General features: G+C 40.5%; 3 protein-coding genes across 4 annotated transcripts; 2 read left to right on the forward strand and 1 right to left on the reverse strand.

The window, feature by feature from the left end:
* The first annotated feature begins 4687 nt into the window (after positions 1 to 4687).
* On the forward strand, positions 4688 to 5709 carry LOC145089780 (uncharacterized). Its single transcript, XM_079028177.1, has 2 exons — positions 4688 to 4862; positions 4985 to 5709. Exons 1-2 carry the CDS (start codon positions 4688 to 4690, stop codon positions 5707 to 5709), a joined length of 900 nt encoding a protein of 299 aa, XP_078884303.1.
* A 1644-nt stretch (positions 5710 to 7353) lies between these two features.
* Positions 7354 to 9569, forward strand: LOC145087353 (tubby-like F-box protein 2). Of its 2 annotated transcripts, XM_079025306.1 has the most exons (6): positions 7354 to 7697; positions 7824 to 7951; positions 8045 to 8414; positions 8501 to 8588; positions 8677 to 8806; positions 8878 to 9569. In XM_079025306.1, the coding sequence occupies exons 3-6, from the start codon at positions 8064 to 8066 to the stop codon at positions 9506 to 9508; spliced, it is 1200 nt and encodes a 399-aa protein (XP_078881432.1). In that variant the 5' UTR covers positions 7354 to 7697; positions 7824 to 7951; positions 8045 to 8063; the 3' UTR covers positions 9509 to 9569. The 2 variants fall into 2 exon arrangements, with proteins under 2 accessions (XP_078881432.1, XP_078881431.1); XM_079025305.1 differs by having other exon boundaries at positions 7355 to 7697; positions 7824 to 8414.
* A 131-nt stretch (positions 9570 to 9700) lies between these two features.
* LOC145087354 (transcription factor BPE-like) lies at positions 9701 to 11520 on the reverse strand. Its single transcript, XM_079025307.1, has 4 exons — positions 10938 to 11520; positions 10231 to 10371; positions 10012 to 10146; positions 9701 to 9941 (listed from the first exon to the last, which is right to left on the reverse strand). The coding sequence occupies exons 1-4, from the start codon at positions 11175 to 11177 to the stop codon at positions 9894 to 9896; spliced, it is 564 nt and encodes a 187-aa protein (XP_078881433.1). The 5' UTR covers positions 11178 to 11520; the 3' UTR covers positions 9701 to 9893.
* Between the last annotated feature and the right edge of the window lie 15678 nt (positions 11521 to 27198).

Here is a 27198-nt window from a genome sequence, read left to right on the forward strand (position 1 = left end):
ATTCAAGGGCAGGAGTGTCTTTATTCCCAGTCAGCATATGTTACAAAGCTGACTGGGTAAGACTATTGGGCCAGATATCTTTCCGAGAAAGCACACCATCAAACATCTAAGGTTTGACCGAGTCAGCCCAATTTGCTGACTCAAACCCAGTCAAATGGGTATCAAACGAACCCCAACTCAAAATGTATAGTCAATGATCACTCAAGAATATATGTCTCCTTAACTCCCCTACCCCTATTTTAAGTATATATATTTTAGCCCTGTCGAAAATACCCGAATTACCCGCCCGGTTTTTTCGGGTATCGGGTAAAGCGGGTCGGGTAAATCGGGTATCGGGTAAATTTTTCCGGGTAATCGGGTTACCCGATTTTTTTTCGGGTCGGGTAAAGGGTATATTTTTAGGGTTTCGGGTATACCCGAATTACCTAAATTATTTTAAAAATTCCTTTTTTTTTGTAGAGCTTGTACTATATAGCAGGTATTTGATCACGCTTAAACTAACTATCATTATTGTAAAACATAAATATATTTATTATGACAATACGACACTAACAATATTAAAAGTAATTTTTATATATATCATCACGTTCTTTAAAACTTAATTGTTTTTTAGATTATACTTTTTATTACAACTAACAAACTCATTATCTTGACGAAACTTTAGAACATGGCAAAACTTATGACCACATTTATCTTAAATATTTTAAACTTTTAAATTAAGATCTTTAGGTATTTGTTTTTTTAACATCTTATTAGATTAGATTAAGTCGTTAAAAAATTATTTGATATCTCATATATTATTGAGTAGAAAATCTCAATGTTCAAAGCTTGAGTAACTTCGTTTATGTCTCGTTTGTTTATATAAACAAGAATAATAAAGCACGACGTATTTATTTCATTAAATTTATTTTTAGGTGAAATTCAAAAAAAAAATCATATATTTCGGGTAATACCCGAATTACCCAAACCCGACCCGATACCCGAATTACCCGAATTTAGTTTGGGTAGGGTAACGGGTAATTTTTCTAACATGAAAAACCTGAATTACCCAAAACCCGAAAAAATTACCCGTTCAACACCCCTAATATATTTACATATAGACACATATTTCACTTAAATGATACCTCTAATACTAATTTGTAATGTCCCGATTTCAAAACAAATACCTAAATATTTTTAATTAAAACCAACACAACACGTATATAAATATAAAATTGGTGCACTTCTAAAACATAAGCATGACTTGGAAAATATCAAAAATTTAATTATAACATCATAATAATGCATATTTTATGCGACATTATATATATTAGACCTTGGCTTTTTATTATCTTGCCCTAAAATAAAAGTTGATTAGAAATATATTCCTTTTGCATGTGATTTCATAATACTTGTTAATTGTTAATTAGACACGTAAATTTATGAGTAAATTATAGAAATGATCTATCTGGTTGGCATAAGTTCATAGTTTTCGTCCAACTTTTTAAAAATCACACACCAACTTTTGTTAAGGTTTCTATATGCTTGTACGGCTGGTCCTTAATTCGAATTTTATTAGAAAAAAAAAATTGTTAACCATAAGTAAAATAATCATTTACCCCCACTAAAGGGGAAAAAAACCATATCTACTAAGTCACATTTATTCCATCCCAAACATAATAGCAAGCACCCAAACAGTCCTTATGAAATGCTTCGGTCTTCGATTTTGTGCAACAAGACATTTGTTTTTAGCATCTAGCCTCTAGGGCATTTATAAAATAAATTAGTCTTGGAATTACATACATTTCCATGAACACATCACTAGATCAACCCAACAAAAAAAATCGCACTTGATACCTAGCAACGAAGAAAACAATTATTTAGTACAAATATATGTAGAGTCTAAAATTATCTCTTCAAAAGAGCCTTCGTGGAGTGGAGGGAAGTACAAAGCTTTACCATTACCACTTGATAACATGAATAGAATATACTACTAGGATTGTTTCATGTCCAGAAGTTCGTATCACAAAAGATCCACCACATGTGTATAATACAATTTGCAACAAAAGAGAATATACGTTTGGATGAAGGTGGAAGAGGAAGAGAAACCCACAGTTGCTTCCTTCTTTATAAATCGGATTCGAACAGGAGTGGGAAAAGACTGAAATACCCTTATGTTCAAGTTACATGAGGCGGCCTTAATGGGTGAAGGCTAACGAATGCTAGAACATGGGACTAGAAGTGTAATAAAAGTATAAAGAGTAAATTATGCGAATGGTCCCTGTGGTTTAGTGTAAATTACACGCTTGGTCCCTAACTTATTTTTCTAACTCGGACTGTCCTCAACTTTTAATTATGTAACCCGCCTAGTCCCTATTCTCACATTCCGTCAATTGTTTCCGTTAGACACCCCACGTGCCTTGCACGTTGGGGGTATAAAAGTCTTTTCACATATCCAATGTTATACCGCCAAGAAAAAAAAAGGACGTATCGTTGATCAACGTGATCAGACACAAGCTTCACAGACAAAACCTTTGAAAACCCTTGATCGAAAGAACCCTACATTTGAAAACGACGATGGCGCCTTGGAGGATACGTGCTACCATGGACGAGATTGACGTTGCTCGTAGATATGGTAAGTGTTTACTCCCTCAATCAGTTAGTAACTTAAAAAGAAAAATCTGACTAACCAATCTTTCCGTGAATATACAGCCGGACATCCGACGATATTCTCTGTCCGATTACACCATGGTGGACAGTTTACAAAGTTCCCTGGAAGAAAGTACATCAAAGGCAAGCAAAATTATGTTGATTTACTAGACATTGACACCTTTTCCATTCACGACATTGACGAGATTATGGAGGAACTTGGGCATATTGATTCAGACGAAACACTACTCTATTATCATTTCCTGAGACCATTTGGCGATTTGGATTTTGGGTTATTTGCTTTGGGTTCAGATCAGGATGTTCATCATCTGGGTACGTATGTTGCTAACCATAAGCTAATAGATGTATATATTGAGCATGGGAAAACAAATTTACATACTTATTCTATGTCCCCCCAACCCTAGTAAGGTTAAAATTGTTGAAATTAAAGAGCCACCAGCTTGCTCCAAACAGTTGTTTTTGGAGTGGAATGACTCTCCAATTGAGCATGAGAGTGTTCCAGACCTAACAGAAGTTGAGAATGATAGTCATTTGGACAAAGAACCATCTTTGGTCGACCATATTGAATTTGAAATGAATGTAGAGAATGAGGATGATTATGATGGTAGTGGACACAACAATGGCAGTGGAAATGATGAGTTTGATGATGATAGTGAGAGTGAAGATAGTGATTTTTTTATTGATGAGGACAATCTCATACATGATGTTGATGTGGATATGAAAGATTTCCATATGAACATTGACAAGGATGTAGAATGGGTTGGAGGTTCTTCTGAAAGTAATGTACCTGAAGATACACAACAAGGTGACTTAGAAGTGATCAACACAGAGGTTTTGTTGTCTGGGTCTTCATCAAATGAGGCAAATGATGGTAAGCGAAGGAAAACTATTAGGGCCATAGAGAGGGCTTATGAAAATGATGCAGCTTTGGTTAGTGAGCCTTTCTACATTTTTCAAACTTTCAGTTCATCTAAGGACTTTAAGACACAAGTGAAACTACATTCCATAAGGACAAGAAGGGAAATACAATTAGAGAAAAATGATAAGAATAGGGTTAGGTTTGTGTGTAAGGGCACTATACCAAATCTTGCTACTAATGAAGAAGAGAAATGCCCATGGGTTATATATTGTAGTAAGTGGAAGCGTGACATAGATTGGATGGTTAAGACATACACGAAGGAGAATCGATGTCTACAAACAAGGAAAGTCAAAGCATGTGACTATAAGTTCCTTTCAGAGCATATAGTACAAGTTATTGAGACAAACCCAAAGATTCCTATTAGGGCTTTACGAGAGCAACTCCAACGTGAGTACCAGATGGACATTTCGCATATGAAAACTTTTAGGGAAAAGCAGCAAGCTTTAAAGCATGTTCAAGGAGATTATGCCAGCCAATACAGGTTGTTAAGGGACTATGTTTTAGAGGTACAAGCACGTAACCCAGATACTACGGTTAAAATTGATGTTGAAAGTGAAGCGAATCCAACTGTTGAGACAAGAACATTCAGGCGTATCTATGTTTGCATTGGAGCTTTGAAGCGAGGTTTTGCAGCGGGAAGAAGGGACTTTCTTGGACTTGATGGAGCCTTCGTGAAAGGTCCATATCCAGGCCAAGTTTTGTCTGCTGTGGTAAGATCTTCTTATTTCTTTTTGTATTGTATGTTCTTTATTTTAAGTAGTGTTAACTAACCGATGTTTTCTGGTAATTTATGTTTCTTATCAAAGGCATTGGATGGTAATAATGGGATATATCCTTTAGCCTATGCTGTGGTTGAATCAGAAACATTGAATTCTTGGGCTTGGTTTTTAAGTAATTTGGGTGATGACTTAGGTTTGGGAACAAATTCCAATTTCACGTTTATGAGTGACTGACAAAAGGTATTGGAACCTATCCAAACTAGGTTTTATAGTTTTATACTATTGATGCAGTTATACTAACATACAAACATGTTACTATTGCTAGGGTTTGTTGCCTGCGATTGCAACACTATTTCCATGTGCAGAGCATCGCTATTGTCTTCGTCACATACACGACAACATGAAAAAGAACTGGAGGGGAAAGGTGTTCAAGGATCTTCTTTGGGAATGTGCCACGACCTCTAATGTACAACACTTTCATCAAGCAATGGAAAAACTAAAGAAGCTTAACAATGATGCTTATGAGTGGCTGAAACAAATACCTCCTCAAAGTTGGGCTCGCTCCCACTTTACTGGTATAATGACTTTCGATCTCTACTTAATAATTTTAAAAGAAAGTAAATTGAATACTGACATAGAAGTTGTTTATGTTCAAGGAGAGCACATTGTGATGCTCTAACTAATAACCTGTGTGAAGCATTCAACAACAAGATAGAAGATGGTCGAGATGCACCAATTATTAACTGCATTGAGTTCATCAGAGAGTACATTATGAAGAAGATAGTCAAAGTTGACAAGGAAATTCAGAAAGTTGTAGGTCCTTTGACTCCTACAGCTACAACAATATTGGATAAGATAAAGAGTAAGGCAGAACAGTATGTTGCAACATTTTGTGGTGCTGGAAAATATCAAGTTGCTGGACCATGGCAAGATCAGTGTATTGTGGATGTAGGTCAACAAAGTTGCACGTGTAAAAGGTGGGAATTAACAGGAATTCCGTGCAAACATGGTGTGGCTGCTATTTGGGACATGGGGAGGAATGACAAAGATGTGGGAATCCCAGAATCATTTGTGCATCCATGTTACTGGTTATCAACCTGGAAAGAGATGTATTCTTTTAAGGTTAGTCCAATCAATGGAAGGTCCATGTGGGAGAAGTCAGCTATACCAACAACTCTGTTGCCTCCAAAACATCGTGTTCCCATAGGAAGACCAAAGAAGAAGAGAACAATATCAATTGTGGAAAAGGAGGACTTTGTTAGAGGAAACACAGCATCGAGGGCCCATAGATCAGTAACATGTACGAAGTGTAACAATGTTGGTCACAATGCAAGAACCTGCAAAGGGCAAAGACCAATTGTTGGTGGGAGTGGTGGACAATCACAAGTCAAAGGAAAAGGGAAAGGGAAGGCAACCACTTGATGGTTTGTAATAGGGCTAGTCTTTTGTTACTTTAAATATGAATGGATTGTGTTATGTTACTGCTTGTAATAGGGCTAATATTTTGGTACATTATTTATGAATAGTTTGTAATAGGGGCAGTATTTTGATACTTGTTTTAGCCAATATGTTGGCACTTTTGGATGAACTAGTTTGTCACCCTCATTGCCCTGTAATAGTTTGGTACTAATTAATGGAATGTTTTCTTCTTATGATACACCATTGGGTAGATAATAATTTGGTTTATATTGATTTTTACATTTATATTTTCCATAATAGTTTGGTACTAAATTAGATTGTTATATTCTTCTTATGATGTCACCCTCATTGCCCTGTTATAGTTTGGTACTAATTAATGGTCAATATGCTGCTTATACATCACTTTAAAACATAATCAATACAACACTGCTACAACCATTACAGTACATTTGCATTACAATACATAGACAACCTAACCAATACATAAACACCATTTTCATTGATCTTAAAAATCTTAACCATCTGCATTACAATACATACACAACTTAACCATTACAGAAAAGGATACCTTCACATTCACTGCTACAACCTAACCATTACAGATAATGATACCATCACATACATTGCTACAACCTAACCATTACAGAAGACTTTACCATTACAATAACAACTCATCCCCACCTTACAACTTGTAAACAAGTATCACCAAGAACAATACCCAACTAATAAATAAACATATTTTCAAGAAAAGATTTTCATTTTTCAGCTTCTTGTTCAACCTCACAAGCCAGGAGATTGTCAATCTGTCACCATGATCCTTTTCATCATCATCTACCCAAGCAATAAATCCTTTACGTGGTTCCTGTCAATTTCAAAAGCCACGGTTACAATACCTATAATCGCATACAGTGATATCCCCATCTAGGGTTACGATTACAAAATTCTCAACTACAACATACCTTAATTGGACATGCGTAAAAGGGTCTTCCTGGATTATTGTTAGTAGTTGAAGTCCGAATTACAGCAGCACGCCCACAATCGCATTGAACCATCCTTGATTTGAACATCCTTAGGTGTAACCGCTTCAAACGATGGAGGATTGAAAGAAACTCTAAATTAGGTTCGATCCTGATGAAAAATTAGTATTTGAAGATCGTTGGAAATGTGAAAAGACTTTTATACCCCCAACGTGCAAGGCACGTGGGGTGTCTAACGGAAACAATTGACGGAATGTGAGAATAGGGACTAGGCGGGTTACATAATTAAAAGTTGAGGACAGTCCGAGTTAGAAAAATAAGTTAGGGACCAAGCGTGTAATTTACACTAAACCACAGGGACCATTCGCGTAATTTACTCAAGTATAAAATAATGACGAAATATGTAAGAAATAAAATTTATGAACTAAAGTTGATACTTGAGAATTCATACGGAAGATAATGTTATTTACTACATAATTATGAAAACATAATATATTCCACTTGTAGCAATTCTCAAGAGACAAGTTTCAAACCGATAGTTAGAGATAATTTAAAAAAAAATAATAATAATAATAATAAAAAATAAAAAATAAAAAAAAATAAAAAAATAAAAAACTGATACGGATTACTGTGTACGTAATCAATTAACGAAGTAGTGGGGTATAGATTTTGGGAGAATAATCAATCTGGAAGATCCTCTCAGTATACTGTGCAGATAATACTAATTAAAGGCGTGGGAATCCTTCGGCGCTTGATTGGAGGAGTTGTTTCTCTTCATCCGAGAGAGCTCGTCAGGCGGTGCCGGAGACTGCGGCGGTGAATACGGTGGAGATGCCTTGATCGAAGCAAACTGTGCCGACAAGGGGATCTGCTCATTTGCTGTAATCCTAACAACCCAAAAGTAATCCATGGCGTTCTTCATTTTCCGCCATTTCTCCGATCTGAAACTCCTTTCTATCGTCCGAACTAAACTATATTTTCCGATATTCCCAATCTGATCCGATCGCTTAAGAGGTATGCATTTTTCGTCATTCCACTTCAATTGACCCTATCAGATTACTTTGATTTTTATTGCATTAAGCTGAGTTCATGATAACGTGTTAATTTGTTATCGTTACTTTTCTTCGCATTTCACAACAGGAGACTGATTCAGAGCAATTAATTTTTGGTGGAAGTTTGGTCAAAGGATAATTAAAAAACAAGGTGTAAAATACGACAAGTTTTCAGAGTTCACACCTTACATGATTCAAAGTCAGCAATGCAGTTTTGTAAAGTCATCGCCTCAGATCTATCTGTACTACATCAAAATTGATAATTAAACTCTACAACTCTACCAAACGTTTCTAGGGTTTCTGCCTCAGGTTAAGCTACTACTAAAAAATGTCATTCAAAAACATTGTTCGCGAGCTGAAGGAGATGAGAGACGTGATCGGAAGCATGTCAAGAAGAGGAGTTGAAGGAAAACACTGGAGAAATTGTACTCGATCATCACATATTGCCCCTGATGTACCTCTATTAGAATCAACAACAGAAGGCCAATGGGCACACTTGCCTCCTGAATTGCTTTTAGACATAATTCGTAGAGTTGAAGAGAGTGAAACATCTTGGCCTGCAAGAACTGTTGTTGTTTATTGTGCATCAGTCTGTAAGCCTTGGAGAGACATCACTAAAGAGATTGTTAAAACTCCTGAAGAATGTGGAAGGTTAACATTCCCCATCTCCTTAAAACAGGTTAGATTTTCGTAATTTGCTATCTTCATTCTTCATTCTTCATTCTTAATTGTTGATTGCACCTATGTTTCTGCAACTTAAAACAGCCGGGTCCTCGTGATTCTCCAATTCAGTGCTACATAAAAAGAGATCGAGCAACTTCTACTTTTCGTTTGTACTATGGACTCACTCCATGTAAGTAATGATGCTTAATTTTATGAAAGAATTCAACCTTAAGATGTGAATACATATGTTACGTTTATTAAGTTTACTTTAATGACAGCTGAAGATGAGAGTGATAAGTTATTGTTAGCATCCAAGAAAATCCGAAGGGCAACAAGTACAGAGTTCTTGATTTCTTTGGTTGCAGATGATTTTTCTCGAGCTAGCTCTGCTTATGTTGGCAAATTAAGGCAAGTTTTGGAAATTTCAAATCCCTTTTTTACACCATTTAAATCTTATTAAAGAAATCTTTTGACAATAGGTCCAATTTTCTTGGAACAAAATTCATAATGTACGATAGTCAACCTCCAAATGATGAATCATTTGAACCAAATCACACCCGTTCAACTCGAAGGATCAACACAAATCAAATATCTCCCCGTTTAACAGCATATAATTACAATATTGCCACTATCACATATGAACTCAATGTACTCCGTACAAGAGGCCCCAGAAGAATGAACTGTTCAATGCATTACATTCCCATTTCCTCAATTCAACAAGGGGGCACTGCCCCCACTCCTAAATCCTTCCCACATTCTCTCTCCTCCTCACATTCAATAAAACAAAGTGAAAAACCATCTCATTCCAATTCCACTATAAAAGACTCTTTAGTCCTCAAAAACAAATCCCCAAGATGGCATGAACAATTACAATGTTGGTGTTTGAATTTCAAAGGGCGAGTTACAGTTGCTTCTGTTAAAAACTTTCAGATTGGAGCTTCTGTTGAAGATTGTTACAATGTGTCAAATGAAGAAAAAGATCGAGTGATTTTACAATTTGGGAAAATTGGACAAGATATTTTCACTATGGATTATGGGTACCCATTGTCTGCTTTTCAAGCCTTTGCGATTTGTCTTAGTAGCTTTGACACAAAACCAGCTTGTGAATGAGATTATGAGAATGACATTGTAGTCATGACATACATATATGGATTGGTGTTATTTAATCTCATTTAATATATATATATATATATATATATATATATATATATATATATATATATATATATATATATATATATATGTTTTATTGAAACAAATCATTGAATAATGTTTGGGTAAACTAAACAATGAGAAACAAGGTTAAGAAATAAGTAATAAGTAAGCCTCCTTAAGTTGGAACGTGGACAAAAAAAACAGGATCTCTGATCCTTCTACCAAAATTCCTCTGTTTAGGCAATATGATATAGCTATTAAGACACTATATAAAATGCTTAATTCTGATTAAGTGGATGTTTAATAGTTGCTGATTGAGTCATATCAATGAGTTGTCATCTTAAAGTGTAGGAGTTGTGGTTGAAACAGCAAGTTGCATGGTTAACAACTGAAAAGGGGAACATGTAAATTGTTAGTAGGATTAATTTCATAGATTGAAAAAAAAAAAGAAGGGTTACCTCAACTTCCATTTGAAGGCATTGAACATAACTAATAATTTCATCAAGAATTGCTGCCTTGTTGGTGAGTTTGTTGCACCCTGGAACCATATCTTGCAAAAATTGCATTCTCTTTTTTATTTTCTCCCTTCTTGCCTATTAATATTATATAACAAAATAAAATGATATGAATTAGGGCTTTGTCTAAGTTGGGTTTAACTAATGAATTTGGTAACTTACTCTTTCTGCTAAGCTATGGTTATCTGTAGCTTCTCCACGACGAGCCCTCACGTGAATGTAATCAGTCTTTGGCTTTGATTTTCCAGTCTTGGTGTTGGGTTTTCTTTGCTTTTGAGAGTCCACTTCTACATCATCATCAAACTAAAATATAAAGAAAACATGTTGCATGTAATTGCATGATGAGAGTTGTATCCTTACGAATTACGATTTACAAATAATCAAAATTTAGACGCTATTTTTTTTTCTCAATGGTGTATTTATTGTAGCCGAAGGGCATCCACAATAACATTTGATGAGAGTTAATGGCTTCATGCTTTGTGAACGGATAAAATGGAATGGGAGGTTCTCATTTGATTGAACAATTTAAAGGGTATTGATGGGTTCTAACCTCTTAATGTTTTATTCAAATAAAAATTAAATAAATTAATCACATTTTTAATTTAGAAAAAATAATTTAATTTTCTTTATTATGTAAACCATAAAGGTTAAATTATAGAGCTAAATAGAAAATGAAGTCGTAACAAATTAAGTAATTGAATCTATATTTATAAAGCCCGCGTCTGAATAATAGAATAAAACAGAATAACTTAATATACTAACTTACTAATAACAATTTTTAATTAATGTGTGGATGTTATTATTTAAATATTAAAAAAATATCCATAAAAGTTGAATGAATTTTCATTTTACTATTTTAGTCGACAAACCTCAAGTTTTCTCTTGTTCAAGTTTTGATTATGCCCAATGATGGTGGTCACCTTCGATAATTCATCAACCGACGAACTCAAGAAGTTGGTGAAAGGACTTCCGGCGAACTCTGAACACTGAAAATGATCGGTGATGACAGGCGAGGGAAGACCGGAATCCATCGAGCAGTTAAACTCATGGCCATGGAATTCAACGTGTGGTGGTGGAGAGTGTTGGAAGATCTGTAAGATTTCCGACATTATGAGAATCTCCGTCGATTTCCGCCACTGTAATTTCCTGAAACTTTATATCAACCGGCTGAACCCTAAACTTGTGCGTTGATGTGATCTGATTCCGGAGAGATTTATGATTTATAGCGATGGAGAGGTTGAGTCGAACAGAGACGAATGGAATGGGACCACCAAAATTGACACCGGCAGGCGCAGGCGGTGTTCAATCAATTTCGCTTTCAAAATCTGATCACCATCGATGGCGCAAATCTCAGGGGAAATCCAGCAACTTGTTCAAGTTATTGATATTGTTTCGTGTTGATTTTTTTTTCTTCACACAAGCCCTGTACGTAAACGTAAATGTTTTTTAGTCGTTGAGTTGATTTGACACTCTTGGTTATAAATGTTTTTGGACAGGTGTTTTAAGAATGATTGATTATATCATATATATGAATATGATTTGAAATAATTATTATTTAATAATTATCAAGTAGTAAAATAAGCCATAACAAATGGAGTTATTCAGTAAAATATTATTGTCTTACATCCGATACGATCTATTATTATATATATTAGGTGTGAGATCCATGTATTATATAGCTTTATTTAAAAAAAATTAAATATGAAATTTTAACAATTTGAGAAGTTTGAATTTATAAGAAAAATAAAAAAAAAATTAAATTATTAAATTAATAAGACTTTAATACATTGAATACATTATATATATAAATTATTTCTAATAAATACCTTACATATATATTACCTTACATATTAAATGTGAAATTTTAATTTAATAAAATGAAAATTATAATAAAATGACAAGTGGAAAATAGAAAATTCAAAAAATCTAGAAAATGATATGTATCCAAATAAAAGAGAAGAGAAGATTTGACAAAAAAACCTTCATTTATTAAGAATGATTTTTTTTAGAAAACAAACTACGTACCACGGTACCACAATCCTCGCCGATATAAGCCAATGAATTAATCTACATGAAACATTTCCAAATAAGGTTGTGAATTTGGGATTTACATTTCGAGTATTAAACTATTAATGTTAACGATGGACACAGTTTATATAAACAATGAGCTTGAAAGATTCCAAAAAAGATAAAGAAGAGCACAAGAAGGATTGAAAGATTATTTTTTGGAATATAGCAAAAAAAAAAAAAAAAAACAAATTATAAATATAGCCATGAAAATCGCAGATGCATTAAGCTCATCTGCGATTATAGCATTCCATCTGCGAACGTACAAGTCGCTAAAGCACAATCATGCTTTAGCGACTTATATGTTTACAGATGGTTCTTTTTTTTTTCTTTTTTTCTTTCCTTGATTTTTTCCGTATAAATATCCTCATCTCTAATTAAAATCGCAGATGAACTAAGTTCATCTGCGATTTCCTCTCATCCCACCTGTGATTTTGCATTTTTTATTTTATTTTATTTTATTTTTATATTTTGACTACGAAATTGATAGAGTTTAACTATGAAACAACCTTATTATATATATAGTTTTTTTAAAAAAAAATAACATTTTAGTTGTTATTTCTTTGGAAATTTTCTTTAAAACTTCTCTAATAAAATGAATGAATATTTGGTTTGCATTGTAGCCGATGAGAGGTGGAAAGTTGTAGAAACAAATCTTGAATACGTATGTCTACTGGAAGGTATCTCTGAATTCGCTTTGATATTTCCTGAGTATATTAGTTATAGTGATTTTGTATCTTTGGTGAGAATGAAAGCCGGTTTGTTAGACAAATATAGAATTAGTCTTTGTTTCCATCATCCTTAATTAAATTATTATATAGCCATAGTTGAAGACATGGATGTTAGAATGTTGATCAACGTAATCAAATCGATTGGAGGAAGGGTTGTGAAAGTCTTTGTGGTGGCTGATGAAGGTGATGCGGTTACGAAGGGTGGAGAGAGTGGAAACGAGTCAGTTGCTAACTTATGCAACGATAAAAGGAGCAACAATCCAATAAGTACTTTTATGACTCCTAGTATACCTTAGTTTCATAGTGTTGCTGGAAATGTTAATGTGAGGTATTCATCTATTCACTATATGGATCCTGAATATTACAAGTACGTTGGTGATGATGATGTTGATACATATCTTAATGACGTGGCTAGTCGTTATGTTGATGCTCCCCAACAAGAACTTAAAGTTATGAATAGGGGTGTAGTAGATAATAGTGAAAGAAAAAAGTTATGATTTAGAAAGATGAAAATGTACCTGGTTACGAGGATTTTGTTGATGTTGCTGATGTAACTTTAAATATAACCGACTTAGAAAGCAATTCTGATAGAGATGAGTTGGGTGATGAACGTAAAGCTAAGTTTCTCGATAACCTTTTTCACGGTATGCCCCCTCTACCAGCATGTCCAGTTGATCTTAATGAATATATCCCATCACAGATGGTAGACATCAATCATCAAAAGATTGAATGTCTCTGTATATTTAAGAACAAAGGCCTTCTAAAATGGGCGATTGGGAAAAAATGTCTTCAAAATGGTTTTCAGACGAGGACAAGTAGATCGACCAAATCAATGTATGAGGTTGTGTTTGTTGTGAAAAATTGTTCTTGGCTACTAAGAGCAAAAGGAATTAAAATTTTTTGCGGACTTTTCCAAGTAAATAATTTTGTTGACGTACACATATATTCTTCAACAATGTTGCAACCTAATCATCGACAAACAAACAAACATGTTTTGGGTGAATATCTTGTTGTTGTTTTGGATGAAGATTATAGTAGAGTATATCGGGGACATGATATTATTAATGATATGAATGCTAAATAGAAAATCAATATCTCATACCATTAGGCTTGGCATTGCGAAGCAATATGCACTATTGTTGTTAAGGGGTACAAAAGAGGATTTTTTTTACCAAACTTTCAGCTTATTTCCACAATTTGGTCAAACATAATCCGGGCACGATGACACATATTCAAACAGATGGTGATGATCGGTTTGAGTTCTTGTATGTCGCACTTGGTTGCTCAGTTAGTATTACTATATTTTATTATTATTATTTTTATTTTGGTGCACTAGTTATAATTAGTGTATTTGAATAGATATACAATGTATTGTAGGTATGCGCTTTTGTCAATTGTTGTAAGTCGGACCTTGTAGTAGATGGAGCCCACATAAAGGGCGAGTTTAAAGGTACCATGTTACTTGTAGTTACTAAGGACGGACAAAACCAAATATTACCTGTTGCATATGGTATATGCAAAAATGAGTGTACAGATTCTTGGACATGGTTTTTTCAAAAACTACATGATTGCATAGGCAATATAGAGGAGCTTAAAATTATATCTGATAGGTCTCCATCCATAGTGACATCTGTTGCCAACATTTTTCCTCACGCTCGTCACGAAATATGTAGTGTCCATTTGCATTTCAACATAGTAGCTAGATACGGGAAGAGTAAGACGGTTAGAGGAATTTTTTGGGAGGTTTGTAGAGCCTATACATTTGATGGTTTTAATGTTGCCATGGACCTTATTCCTGAAACTTGGTCTATGGCACATTTTAGAGGTAACTGATACAATCTTATGTCGTCCAACAATGTGGAGTCTATAAATGCATTATCTAGACATTCATGTAAGGTGTCGATACTAATGTTGATCTACTTTTTTCGTGCAACAATGCAACAGTGGTGGTTTCAAAGACATAACTTTGCAGGTAGTAAGTTGTAATACTAATGTTTGTGTTAAATGTTATTAATCTTAACTGTGTAATTTTCTCTATTTTTTTAGCGAAAGCAACAACAACACTCAGCCTTTGGGCCGATGATATTGTAAAACAAAATAAAAATACTTTTAGTAATTAGGATGTTCATATGATCTCAAGTAAGAAATGCGAGGTAAAAAAGGGGACAAAAAACGTCATTATTAATTTCCAACAAATGACATGTACATGTAGACATTGACAACTTGACAGCATACCTTGTGGTCATGTCATAAGGGCGCTAACAGTCAACAATTACCAAGACTACTTGATGTATGCATTAAATGCTTACCATACTGAAATATTAAGGAGAACATATGAGGAATTAGTAAACCCTTTGCCAAAGCCATCCGAATGGGAGATCCCCGATGATTGGATGATTGTTAGGCCACTTATAATGGATAAACGCTAGCCAGACAGGACAAGAAACACATAACGCATTCCATCCCAAGGCGAGTGTCCAATTAGAAAAAAGTGTTTTACATACGGTCAAGCAGGACACATGAGAAACAATTGTTCTTAAAGGGTGTCTAGCAGTGGAGCACATCGCACAAGAATTCTTACTATGGAGACGACACGAATATTGGGGCTTCTGCGAGCTGTTCACAAACCTATAACGTCGATTAAGATTTAAAACAACCTTAAATTGAAGAGTTGTTAATTTATTATGTATTGTAATATTTTTATTAATTTTCTAAGATGTTGTTCTTATGTTTTTATATTTTAATTTAGTTTGAACATCATAAGAGCAAATGAATTTTTTATATATGATTTTTAAAAATACTTGGAAATTAACAGTAAACAAACATATTAATCTAAAAAAGAGCATATAGCAAACCCAAGACATGCTAATGTCACAACGATTTTTTAACTAATTATTAACCTCGGGGAACTGCAATGAGTACTTCTCTTTCTCGATTGTTATATAGTCATCCCTAATTATTATTTTATCTTCCAAACGATCCTTTTGTCAGCAAGCCATTTTTCAGTCATTTTGATAGTCTTCTTAGTCTTTTTTATTCATTCTTCATGCTCTGTGATTTTCTTTTTATTAAGTTATGTCCATTCTTGAGCTTGTTTGTATTCCAATTCAATAACATTACGACGTTGACTGGGAAGTCAGGATGACTCTTTATCCTATTTTTGTTGTTCTTCAGCCATTTTCAATTATTGAAAACTTTCATCCGACATATATGGGCCTTCTGAAGAGGGTGTAACAAAAGGTTCGCTTGGATCACAGTGATAACAATCTACTTCGTCACATGAGCAAATTTCGAACTTTGAGGATGAACTCATAATAAATTTGAGATTATATATTGTATTTGTAATAAGAAAATGATCGTATATGTCATATTTATAAATCCTAGTAATCTGCAAATCATAGTCCAAAGGCAACCTTTTCGTAGTCAGAGTTGGAGTTCATAGATGATTGTTTGACATGACAAGTCACTGTAGTAACCTGAAAATCGTAGTCAAACTTGAAAATGACTACACATAAACGACTATTTGACATGATAACTTACTATAGTACACAGAGATTCCACTACACTTTTCAAGTCCTTGTGTAACGACCCAATTTTCATGACCAAAAATTTCGTTTTAAAAACATTACTTTTAGAAAATATTAAAAGCTAAAACATTGTCTGATCAGGTTATCACACAAGTGAACCATGTCCAAAAGCCAATTCATACATTCAATCAAAATATCAGAGTACAAATCCCAGTGAAGCTCGTAAATGCGGAAACCGGAGAGTGTGTGTGTGACGTGTCGCTACCGCGCCGGCTCCTTTCCCCTAGCTGAGGAGGTACCTGAAACCAAAACTGAAAACTGTAAGCACAAAGCTTAGTGAGTTCCCCCATAATACCACATACCATGCGACATATAACAACCATTGTTCAGCTAGGAGTTACGGGCCTTGCCCACACTCGGGAAGATACGGGCCCTGCCCACACTTCGCTAGCTGGGAGATACGGGCCTCGCCCACACTTGTGAAGATACGGGCCCTGCCCACACTTCGCTATCCGGGAGATACGGGCCTAGCCCACACTCCAACCTCGGAGAGATACGGGCCCTGCCCACACTCAACCGCTAACCCATAACATACAAGTATCACGCAGACAACAAGTATAAGCAGTTCTATCATATTAACACATATATCATACTTGACTAAACCCAGAGATACGGGCTCGGCCCACACTCTAGTACTAGCATCTCGTCTACACGGGTCGGCCTTGGTGCCTTAGACCCATTCCTACTGGAAAGGAAACTCACCTCGAAATAGCTGTTGGTCTGTGTGGGAATTGATCACCTACTACTGCTGCTGCTGCTCCGGAAACCCTCCGGCTGCAATTCCCACAATATGCTCAATCAAACACTGCTCACTGACCTTTGGGTAAAATGACCATTTTACCCCTGACCTTGCCCTAAGTCAAAGTCAGAGTCAACTTTCAGTTGACCTCGACTCGCCGAGTCCCTACGCAAACGACTGCCCTGAATCCTGGTCCCACTCGTCGAGTTAGGCGACGACTCGACGGGTTCACCTTCTTAACCAATATTTAAGTCCTTCATCCTACTCGCCGAGTTGTATGAACAACTCGCCGAGTTCATCTTCATCCGATGAACAATTATGCGAAGACTCGCCGAGTTGTATGAACAACTCGTCGAGTCCATCTACATCCGAAGAACACTCATGCAGCGACCCGCCGAGTTGTATGAACAACTCGTCGAGTCTGATCCTGATCTAAGGAGATTGCCTTGAACTCGCCGAGTCAGGGCATTGACTCGCCGAGTACCTCCATAAATGAGTTAAGCTTCCGACTCACTGAGCCACACCCCGTGACTCACTGGTCACTCGACACTACGAAAAGGGGACAAACTCGGAGACTCGCGAATAGACTCGCCGAGTCATATGAATGACTCGCCGAGTCGTTGCCATGCACCTACAGAATACACGGATTTGCTCGATTCCAGTCCATGCCATTCATAGATCTGGACTTCTAGGACACGAATCACACGTAAAGTTTCCAACTTTACGTGTGGATATTCACCAATATGGATTTTAGGGCTCAAAATGTCTCAAAAGGGTAGATCTAGGACTAACAAGCAACATGGGGCCAAAAAGCTAACAGATCTGAGCCCCTGGAGCTCAATCTTGCCTAGATCCAAAGGCCAAACGCCTTATTACACCATACAATGCACATACAAGCTTGGGGATTTGACCAAGAAGGACCCAAATGAAGTTTTAAGCATAGAATCAAGGGGAAAACGGGTTATACCTCAAAGGAACTGCTGGAAGAACACAAATAATGCTTGGATGGCTTCCCTTCTTCTGGATCTACTTCCTTCCTCTTTCAAAGCCTTCAAAAACACACACACTAACCTCAAACTCTCAAAGAATAGCTTAGAACGAGAGATACAGGGCTTTAAGGGTCAATGGGGGCCGGCCTGGGGCTGATAAGTCCTTTAAATAGGGTGCAAACCCCTGAAACTTAGGGTTTCATCCAACAGCTGTGACTCGCCGAGTCCGGGATATGGACTCGCCGAGTCACCAACTTAAACGCGTCCCGGGTCCCGCATCCACTCGGCGAGTCGGACCTATGACTCGCCGAGTCCAAGGCTAAAAGAAAGGAATACTCAAATAACATTTACGTACCAGGAACCGGGTGCTACAAATCTCCCCCACTTATTTTAGACTTCGTCCTCGAAGTCTTCTGCTCGATCCTGAAACAGCTCGGGATAATGCTCCATCATCTCGTCCACTGGCTCCCAAGTCCATTCCGAACCCTTGCGGTGCTGCCATTGCACCTTCACTAGCTCCACCTTCTTGTTCCTCAAATCCTTCGACTTCCTGTCGAGAATTGCGACTGGACGCTCAATGTAATTCAGGCTGTCATCAACCTGAATATCCTCCAAGGGTATTACCGCAGAATCGTCCACTAGGCACTTTCGCTACTGAGAGACATGGAAAGTGTTGTGGATCTGGTTGAGCTCGGTTGGCAGATCCAACCTATACGCTACCCTGCCCACCTGGGCTACGACCCTGAACGGTCCGATAAATCGCAGGCCCAACTTGCCCCGCTTCCTGAATCGGATGACGCCCTTCCACGGCGACACCTTCAGGAGAACCATATCCCCGACCTGGAACTCTAAATCGGATCGACGCTTGTCGGCATAACTTTTCTGCCGACTCTGAGCAGTCTGAAGCCTGCTCCGGACCTGCTGAATCCTCTCAGTCGTCTTGAGCACCACTTCGGTGCTCCCCATGACTCTCTGGCCAACCTCACCCCAGCATATCGGGGTCCTACACCTCCGTCCGTATAACATCTCGAAGGGAGGGCGGTCGATACTCGCGTGATAGCTGTTGTTGTAGGAGAACTCGGCCAGGGGAAGATAGGTATCCCAGCTACCACCGAAATCTAGCACGCACGCCCGTAGCATGTCCTTCAGAGTCTGGATGGTCCGCTCGCTCTGCCCATCCGTCTGCGGGTGAAAGGCAGTGCTAAAATGCAGACGAGTGCCTAACTCGTCATGGAATCTCTTCCAAAACCTGGAAGTAAAACGCACATCCCTGTCCGAGATCACCAATACTGGCACCCCATGCCGTGCCACAATCTCCCTGATATAGATGTCGGCCAATTTCTCGGCCGCTATGCTCTCCTGAATCGGGATAAAGTGAGCACTCTTGGTCAGTCTATCCACGATGACCCAAATCGAATCCACTCCACGTGCGGTCCTGGGAAGCTTCGTGATAAAATCCGTCGTGATATCTTCCCATTTCCACAGTGGAATATCCAACGGCTGCATCTTGCCATGCGATCTCTGATGTTCGGCCTTGACCTTCCTGCAGGTCAAACATTGCTCGACATACCATGTCACATCCCGCTTCATGCAGGGCCACCAATAGTCTAGACGAAGATCCCTATACATCTTCGTCGCCCCGGGATGAATAGAGAATCGGGACTTGTGCGCCTCCTCCATCAAAATCTGGCGCACGCCTCCGTGATACGGCACCCACACCCTACGGTGTAGTGTCAAAAGTCCTCGGCTATCATAATCAAAGGAGGAAACCTGACCCACCACACGCTCGCTCTTCCGATGTTCCTCCTTGATAGCCTCCTGTTGAGCCTCCCGAATCTGCTCCAACAGGGGAGTCACCACGGTCATCCTTATGCAAACGTCCCTGATCGGCGCCGCCTTGCGGCTAAGCGCATCGGCCACCACATTGGCCTTCCCCGGGTGGTAAAGGATCTCGCAATCATAATCCTTTACCACATCCAACCACCGACGCTGCCTCATGTTCAGATTCGGCTGATCCATGAGGTACCTAAAACTCTTGTGGTCCGTGTAGATGGTACATCGAACCCCGTAGAGGTAATGCCGCCAAACCTTGAGGGCAAAGACCACCGCCCCCAACTCCAAATCGTGCGTCGGGTAGTTCGTCTCGTGAGGCTTGAGCTGCCTCGAAGCGTAGGCAATGACATGCCCCCTTTGCATCAGCACCGCGCCCAACCCAGAAATGGACGCATCACAATAAACCACAAAATCCTCTACGCCCTCTGGCAGGGCTAAGATTGGCGCCTCACACAATCTCTGTCTCAGCGTCTCAAATGCAGCCTGCTGCTCGGGTCCCCACCGAAAGACCACGGCTTTCTTCGTCAGCCGCGTCAGGGGCCCGACTATCTTAGAGAAATCCTGGATAAATCTCCGATAGTAGCCTGCCAATCCCAGGAAACTCCGAATCTCAGATGGAGACTTCGGAACCTCCCATCTCATCACGGCCTCGACCTTGGCCGGATCGACCAGAATCCCGTTCTGGTTGACGAGGTGTCCCAGAAATTGCACCTCGCGCAACCAAAACTCACACTTGGAGAACTTGGCATACAAGCTCTCCCTCCTCAGGGTCTCTAACACCTCTCTCAGATGCTCCTCATGTTCCTCCCGGGTCTTGGAATAAACCAAGATATCATCGATAAAGACTATCACAGACCGGTCCAACATCGGTCTGCATACACGGTTCATGAGGTCCATGAACGCGGCAGGAGCATTGGTGAGCCCAAACGGCATCACCACGAACTCATAATGGCCATAGCGCGTCCGAAACGCGGTCTTCTGCATATCCTCCTCTCTGACCCTCATCTGATGATAACCCGAACGCAAATCAATCTTGGAGAACCAAGATGCGCCCTGAAGCTGGTCAAAGAGGTCATCAATCCTCAGAAGCGGGTAACGGTTCTTCACCGTTACCTTGTTCAGCTCCCGATAATCTATACACATCCGATGCGACCCGTCCTTCTTCTTCACAAACAGAATCGGGGCTCCCCAGGGCGAACTGCTCGAACGAATAAATCCCTTGTCTAGCAGCTCCTGCAGCTGCGTAGACAACTCCTGCATCTCGGGAGGAGCCAACCAATAGGGTGCCTTGGCTATCGGAGCCGCACCAGGAACAAGGTCGATCCTGAACTCCACCTGTCGCTCCGGAGGTATCCCAGGAAGCTCCTCTGGGAAGACGTCTGCAAAGTCTCGGACCACCGGAACCTCGCTCACTGTCGCCTTACCCGTCTCCCGGGTATCCATCACATACGCGACGTAACCTGCGCATCCCTGCTGAAGGTAGCGCCTAGCCCTCGCTGCTGAACATACAGCGGGTCCATACTGGGGTCTCTCACCATGAATCACTAACTCTCCCCCGCTTGGGGTCCTGACCCGCACTAGCTGCTGCGCGCAATCTATCACCACCCCATTAGGGCTCAACCAATCCATGCCAATAATCACCTTGTTCCCACGCAACGGAATGGGAACCAAATCTACCAAATAGCGCTCCTTAAACAAACGCAGCACGCAATCACGAAATACCGTCGATGCTCGCACCGATCGATCGTCAGCAATCTCCACCTCCAAAGGGCAATCTAACTCGCCCGATGACTCATGAAACTTCCTGCTAAGCGCAAGGGAAACGAATGATCGGGATGCACCCGAATCAAATAACACCTGAACTGGGAGGCCGTTCACATGGAACGATCCTAATACATACATATCCATACAGAGCACATATCAATAACATAACATCATAAAAATAAGATAGAGGGAAAGAATCATACCCGTCACCACATCGGGTGCGGCGCGTGCCTCCTCGGTAGTCAGCTGAAATGCCCGGCTCCTCACCACTGGAGCCTCTGCCTTGACCTGCCGACCATCCGTGATCCGCAGGGTTGCTGGAGCTGGCGCCTTCACTGGCGCTGAAACTGTCAACTGGGGGCAATTGGCCTTTTTGTGGCCCCTCTGGTTGCAGTGAAAACACAGCAACTCCGATGTCTGAATAGCTGAAACTCGAGCAGTACAATCCCTGCTAAAGTGCCCTGCCTTGCCGCACTTGTAGCAGCCTACTGAACCCATCCTACATGCCCCCACATGTGTCCTACCGCATTTCCCGCAGCGGCTCGGTCCTGACTGGCCTTTCGGCCTACCATCTAATCCCTTGGGCTTCTTCCCCGATGCCCCTCCTGCCTGAACCTCCTCTAGCTTCCGTTTCCGGATGTGATCCAAATCTATCTCTCTCTCCCTCGCCCTGGCAATCATGGAGTCCAGGGTAGGGCAAGCCGAAAAGCTAACATGCTCCCGGATGTCAGCTCGTAGCATATCATGGTAACGAGTCCTCCTCATGTCCTCGTCACCGGCATACTGGGGCACCAACAAAGCCCTCTCCCGGAACCTGGCGGTGATCTCCGCCACAGTCTCCGTCGTCTGCCTCATGTCAAGAAACTCCCTGGCCAGCTGCTGAAGCTCGACTGCCGGCGCGAACTCTGCCCTGAACCTGGTCATAAAGTCCGACCAGGTCATAGCCTCGATAGCTGAGGCTCCCAACGAGTCACCCACTGACTCCCACCAATCCCGGGCTCGGTCCCGTAGACATCCTGCTGCATACCTCACCTTCGACCCCTCGGGGCAGAAGCTAGTCAACTAGGCAGACTCGATGTCTGCAATCCATCGCCTGGCAACAATGGGGTCTTTCACCCCATGGAAATCCGGCGCACCGCTGCCCCTGAAGTCCTTGAAGGACAGCGCGCGAGATCCTGACTGGCTAGATGCCATATCACTCCTGAATGCCCGAAGGCGATCCTCCATCAACTCCATGATCCCTTCCTTGATCGACCCAAAGATAATGGGAGTCGACTCAAGGATACCCCTGGTGATCTCTGATGCGATGAACTCGCGTAGCCCCTCATCAATCGGCTCGGAACCTGATCCCGAACCTGACCCCTCTCCTGAACCGCCATCTACCGGCCTCGATCAAACTACCACCATTCTGCAATACATCACAACAATCATTAGTGATACTGATACTCCCTGAGGGATCACATCTACTTGCAAGTTCCCTGGTCTTATCTTGGCCATCCTCGGTTCGGGTACGGATCCTCTGCTTTCAGTAGTACGGGCCCATACTACCTTCCACATCTATCCGTACCTTCTTCAAGGAATGCCTCGACTCCACCAGATCCCTTTCACTACTGCTGATCACTGCTAAACTCATCCTAGGCTTGCCCTAGGGAAATCTCTAGTTCCACTCTACCAGTCCTCAGCTGCTGCAGGCCTCCTTGTAATGCCAGTTAGCCATTACCCGAATACCATCACATGTGACGAGGCTCAAATAATCCTTCGAGTACCCGACTCGTCCCTACAACGGTTGGACTCAAACAAGAGCTGCGCAGTAGGATCAAATCCGACACTCTGAGATTATTCAACCCTGGTCACACGGGACGTGACGCATTCGCCTAATGGCTAACTCCCATTATTCAGAGTCCCACGAAGCACGAAGCAAGCAGCATTCATATAAGGGTAACAATCTCAATTACCTCTATCTACTTTCAGGAACTGAGCTAGCATAAAGTACTAACTCATACTACCAGGCATAACCTAAGCAGGCTATCCTACTTACTGTTTATTCAACAATTAGCATGCAAGCTCTCTTACAACAGGAACACATAAAGCAGGCACATAAGGCATCACTCCTAGATCCTTAGTCCTATTCTAGCATGCGGTTCTACAAAAGTTGATAAACATAACATAAACTTGTATGGGTACTTTGGGGATACTTACTTGAGCTCGGCCGGTCGCGCACATCACACACTTCGTTCTTTCTCAAAACTCTTTTCTAATTTTTAGAAAACATTTTCTTTTAGAAAATCTTTTAATCATCGATTTGAGTTCAGACACTCCCAAAGGTGTGTCCGAATCCCTCAAACCAGGGCTCTGATACCAACTTGTAACGACCCAATTTTCATGACCAAAATTTTCGTTTTAAAAACATTACTTTTAGAAAATATTAAAAGCTAAAACATTTTCTGATCAGGTTATCACATAAGTGAACCATGTCCAAAAGCCAATTCATACATTCAATCAAAATATCAGAGTACAAATCCCAGTGAAGCTCGTAAATGCGGAAACCGGAGAGTGTGTGTGTGACGTGTCGCTACCGCGCCGACTCCTTTCCCCTAGCTGAGGAGGTACCTAAAACCAAAACTGAAAACTGTAAGCACAAAGCTTAGTGAGTTCCCCCATAATACCACATACCATGCGACATATAACAACCATTGTTCAGCTAGGAGTTACGGGCCTTGCCCACACTCGGGAAGATACGAGCCCTGCCCACACTTCGCTAGCCGGGAGATACGGGCCTCGCCCACACTTGTGAAGATATGGGCCCTGCCCACACTTCGCTATTCGGGAGATACGGGCCTAGCCCACACTCCAACCTCGGAGAGATAAGGGCCCTGCCCACACTCAACCGCTAACCCATAACATACAAGTATCACGCAGACAACAAGTATAAGCAGTTCTATCATATTAACACATATATCATACTTGACTAAACCTCGAGATACGGGCTCGGCCCACACTCTAGTACTAGCATCTCGTCTACACGGGTCGGCCTTGGTGCCTTAGACCCATTCCTACTGGAAAGGAAACTCACCTCGAAATAGCTGCTGGTCTGTGTGGGAATTGATCACCTACTACTGCTGCTGCTGCTCCGGAAACCCTCCGGCTGCAATTCCCACAATATGCTCAATCAAACACTGCTCACTGACCTTTGGGTAAAATGACCATTTTACCCCTGACCTTGCCCTAAGTCAAAGTCTGAGTCAACTTTCAGTTGACCTCGACTCGCCGAGTTGGCTTTCCGACTCGCCGAGTCCCTACGCAAACGACTGCCCTGAATCCTGGTCCTACTCGTCGAGTTAGGCGACGACTCGACGGGTTCACCTTCTTAACCAATATTTAAGTCCTTCATCCTACTCGCCGAGTTGTATGAACAACTCGCCGAGTTCATCTTCATCCGATGAACAATTATGCGAAGACTCGCCGAGTTGTATGAACAACTCGTCGAGTCCATCTACATCCGAAGAACACTCATGCAGCGACCCACCGAGTTGTATGAACAACTCGTCGAGTCTGATCCTGATCTAAGGAGATTGCCTTGAACTCGCCGAGTCAGGGCATTGACTCGCCGAGTACCTCCATAAATGAGTTAAGCTTCCGACTCACTGAGCCACACCCCGTGACTCACTGGTCACTCGACACTACGAAAAGGGGACAAACTCGGAGACTCGCGAATAGACTCGCCGAGTCATATGAATGACTCGCCGAGTCGTTGCCATGCACCTACAGAATACACGGATTTGCTCGATTCCAGTCCATGCCATTCATAGATCTGGACTTCTAGGACACGAATCACACGTAAAGTTTCCAACTTTACGTGTGGATATTCACCAATATGGATTTTAGGGCTCAAAATGTCTCAAAAGGGTAGATCTAGGACTAACAAGCAACATGGGGCCAAAAAGCTAACAGATCTGAGCCCCTGGAGCTCAATCTTGCCTAGATCCAAAGGCCAAACGCCTTATTACACCATACAATGCACATACAAGCTTGGGGATTTGACCAAGAAGGACCCAAATGAAGTTTTAAGCATAGAATCAAGGGGAAAACGGGTTATACCTCAAAGGAACTGCTGGAAGAACACAAATAATGCTTGGATGGCTTCCCTTCTTCTGGATCTACTTCCTTCCTCTTTCAAAGCCTTCAAAAACACACACACTAACCTCAAACTCTCAAAGAATAGCTTAGAACGAGAGATACAGGGCTTTAAGGGTCAATGGGGGCCGGCTTGGGGCTGATAAGTCCTTTAAATAGGGTGCAAACCCCTGAAACTTAGGGTTTCATCCAACAGCTGTGACTCGCCGAGTCCGGGATATGGACTCGCCGAGTCACCAACTTAAACGCGTCCCGGGTCCCGCATCCACTCGGCGAGTCGGACCTATGACTCGCCGAGTCCAAGGCTAAAAGAAAGGAATACTCAAATAACATTTACGTACCAGGAACCAGGTGCTACACCTTGTTAACTCCTTTTTTATTATAAATAAATTTTTAATCTATACGAAATGAACATCCATATCATCTATACGAAACGAACACCCATATTCATAAATGTCATCCAATGTAACAACTTCTTCGAATGCAATACCCGATACTAATTCTCCACGACCATGGACGACAAGCGTGGTGTTAGTTGTAACACCATGTTAGCGTAGCGTTAAGGAGGGTGTAACGTCACTGGCTACCCCGCATTGCGTGGTGGGTGATGAATGGACCCACATAACAACTTTGTTCAACCATGAGATGGGAGAAGGACGACACCCGCTACAATCGGATATTGTTAGTAAATAGATGTGTAACATTTCATTTTAAATTAAATAAAATAGGTATATAAATAATAAGCCTTAAACCCCTAGATGCAAATTATAATTTTTTCTGATGTTATTGTAGCTCTAAATCCATAATATTGTAGCAGGGTGTTGGTCGTCGGGGTATAAAAGTCATAATTGAGAGTTTGGGGGTTAAGAGTGTAATTTTCGGACTTGTCTGTAAGAATTTTGAGGGTTGAGGGCGGTTTGGTAAGTTATGGATTTAATTTGAAAAGGATTTCAGAAGTCAGGGTATGATTGGTAAATTTTGGACTTATTATGAAAGGATTTTTGGAGGCAAGGGCTAAAGGGTAAAATTTGGACCTAAGTTGAAAAGGTTTTGTGGAGAAGGGACTAAACTCGTAGAAAGGGATGAAAGTTTGAAAGAACACTGGACTTACACTCGGTGTCCCTTCCCCACCGTCTAACCCTAACCCTAGGACTTTTCTCATCGACCGCCACCTTACATCCCTAATGTCCAGTCGCCGCCTTGAACAACCGAGCACCCTACTGCGACGCCCATTGCCAACGAAGCTGGAAGCCCCGGAGCCAATCTCGCACGTTACTGTTGCGGGT

The sequence above is a fragment of the Lactuca serriola genome, chromosome 2 (genome assembly GCF_051521515.1).
Source record: "Lactuca serriola cultivar US96UC23 chromosome 2, Lser_US96UC23_V15, whole genome shotgun sequence".
Classification (NCBI taxonomy): Eukaryota; Viridiplantae; Streptophyta; class Magnoliopsida; order Asterales; family Asteraceae; genus Lactuca; species Lactuca serriola.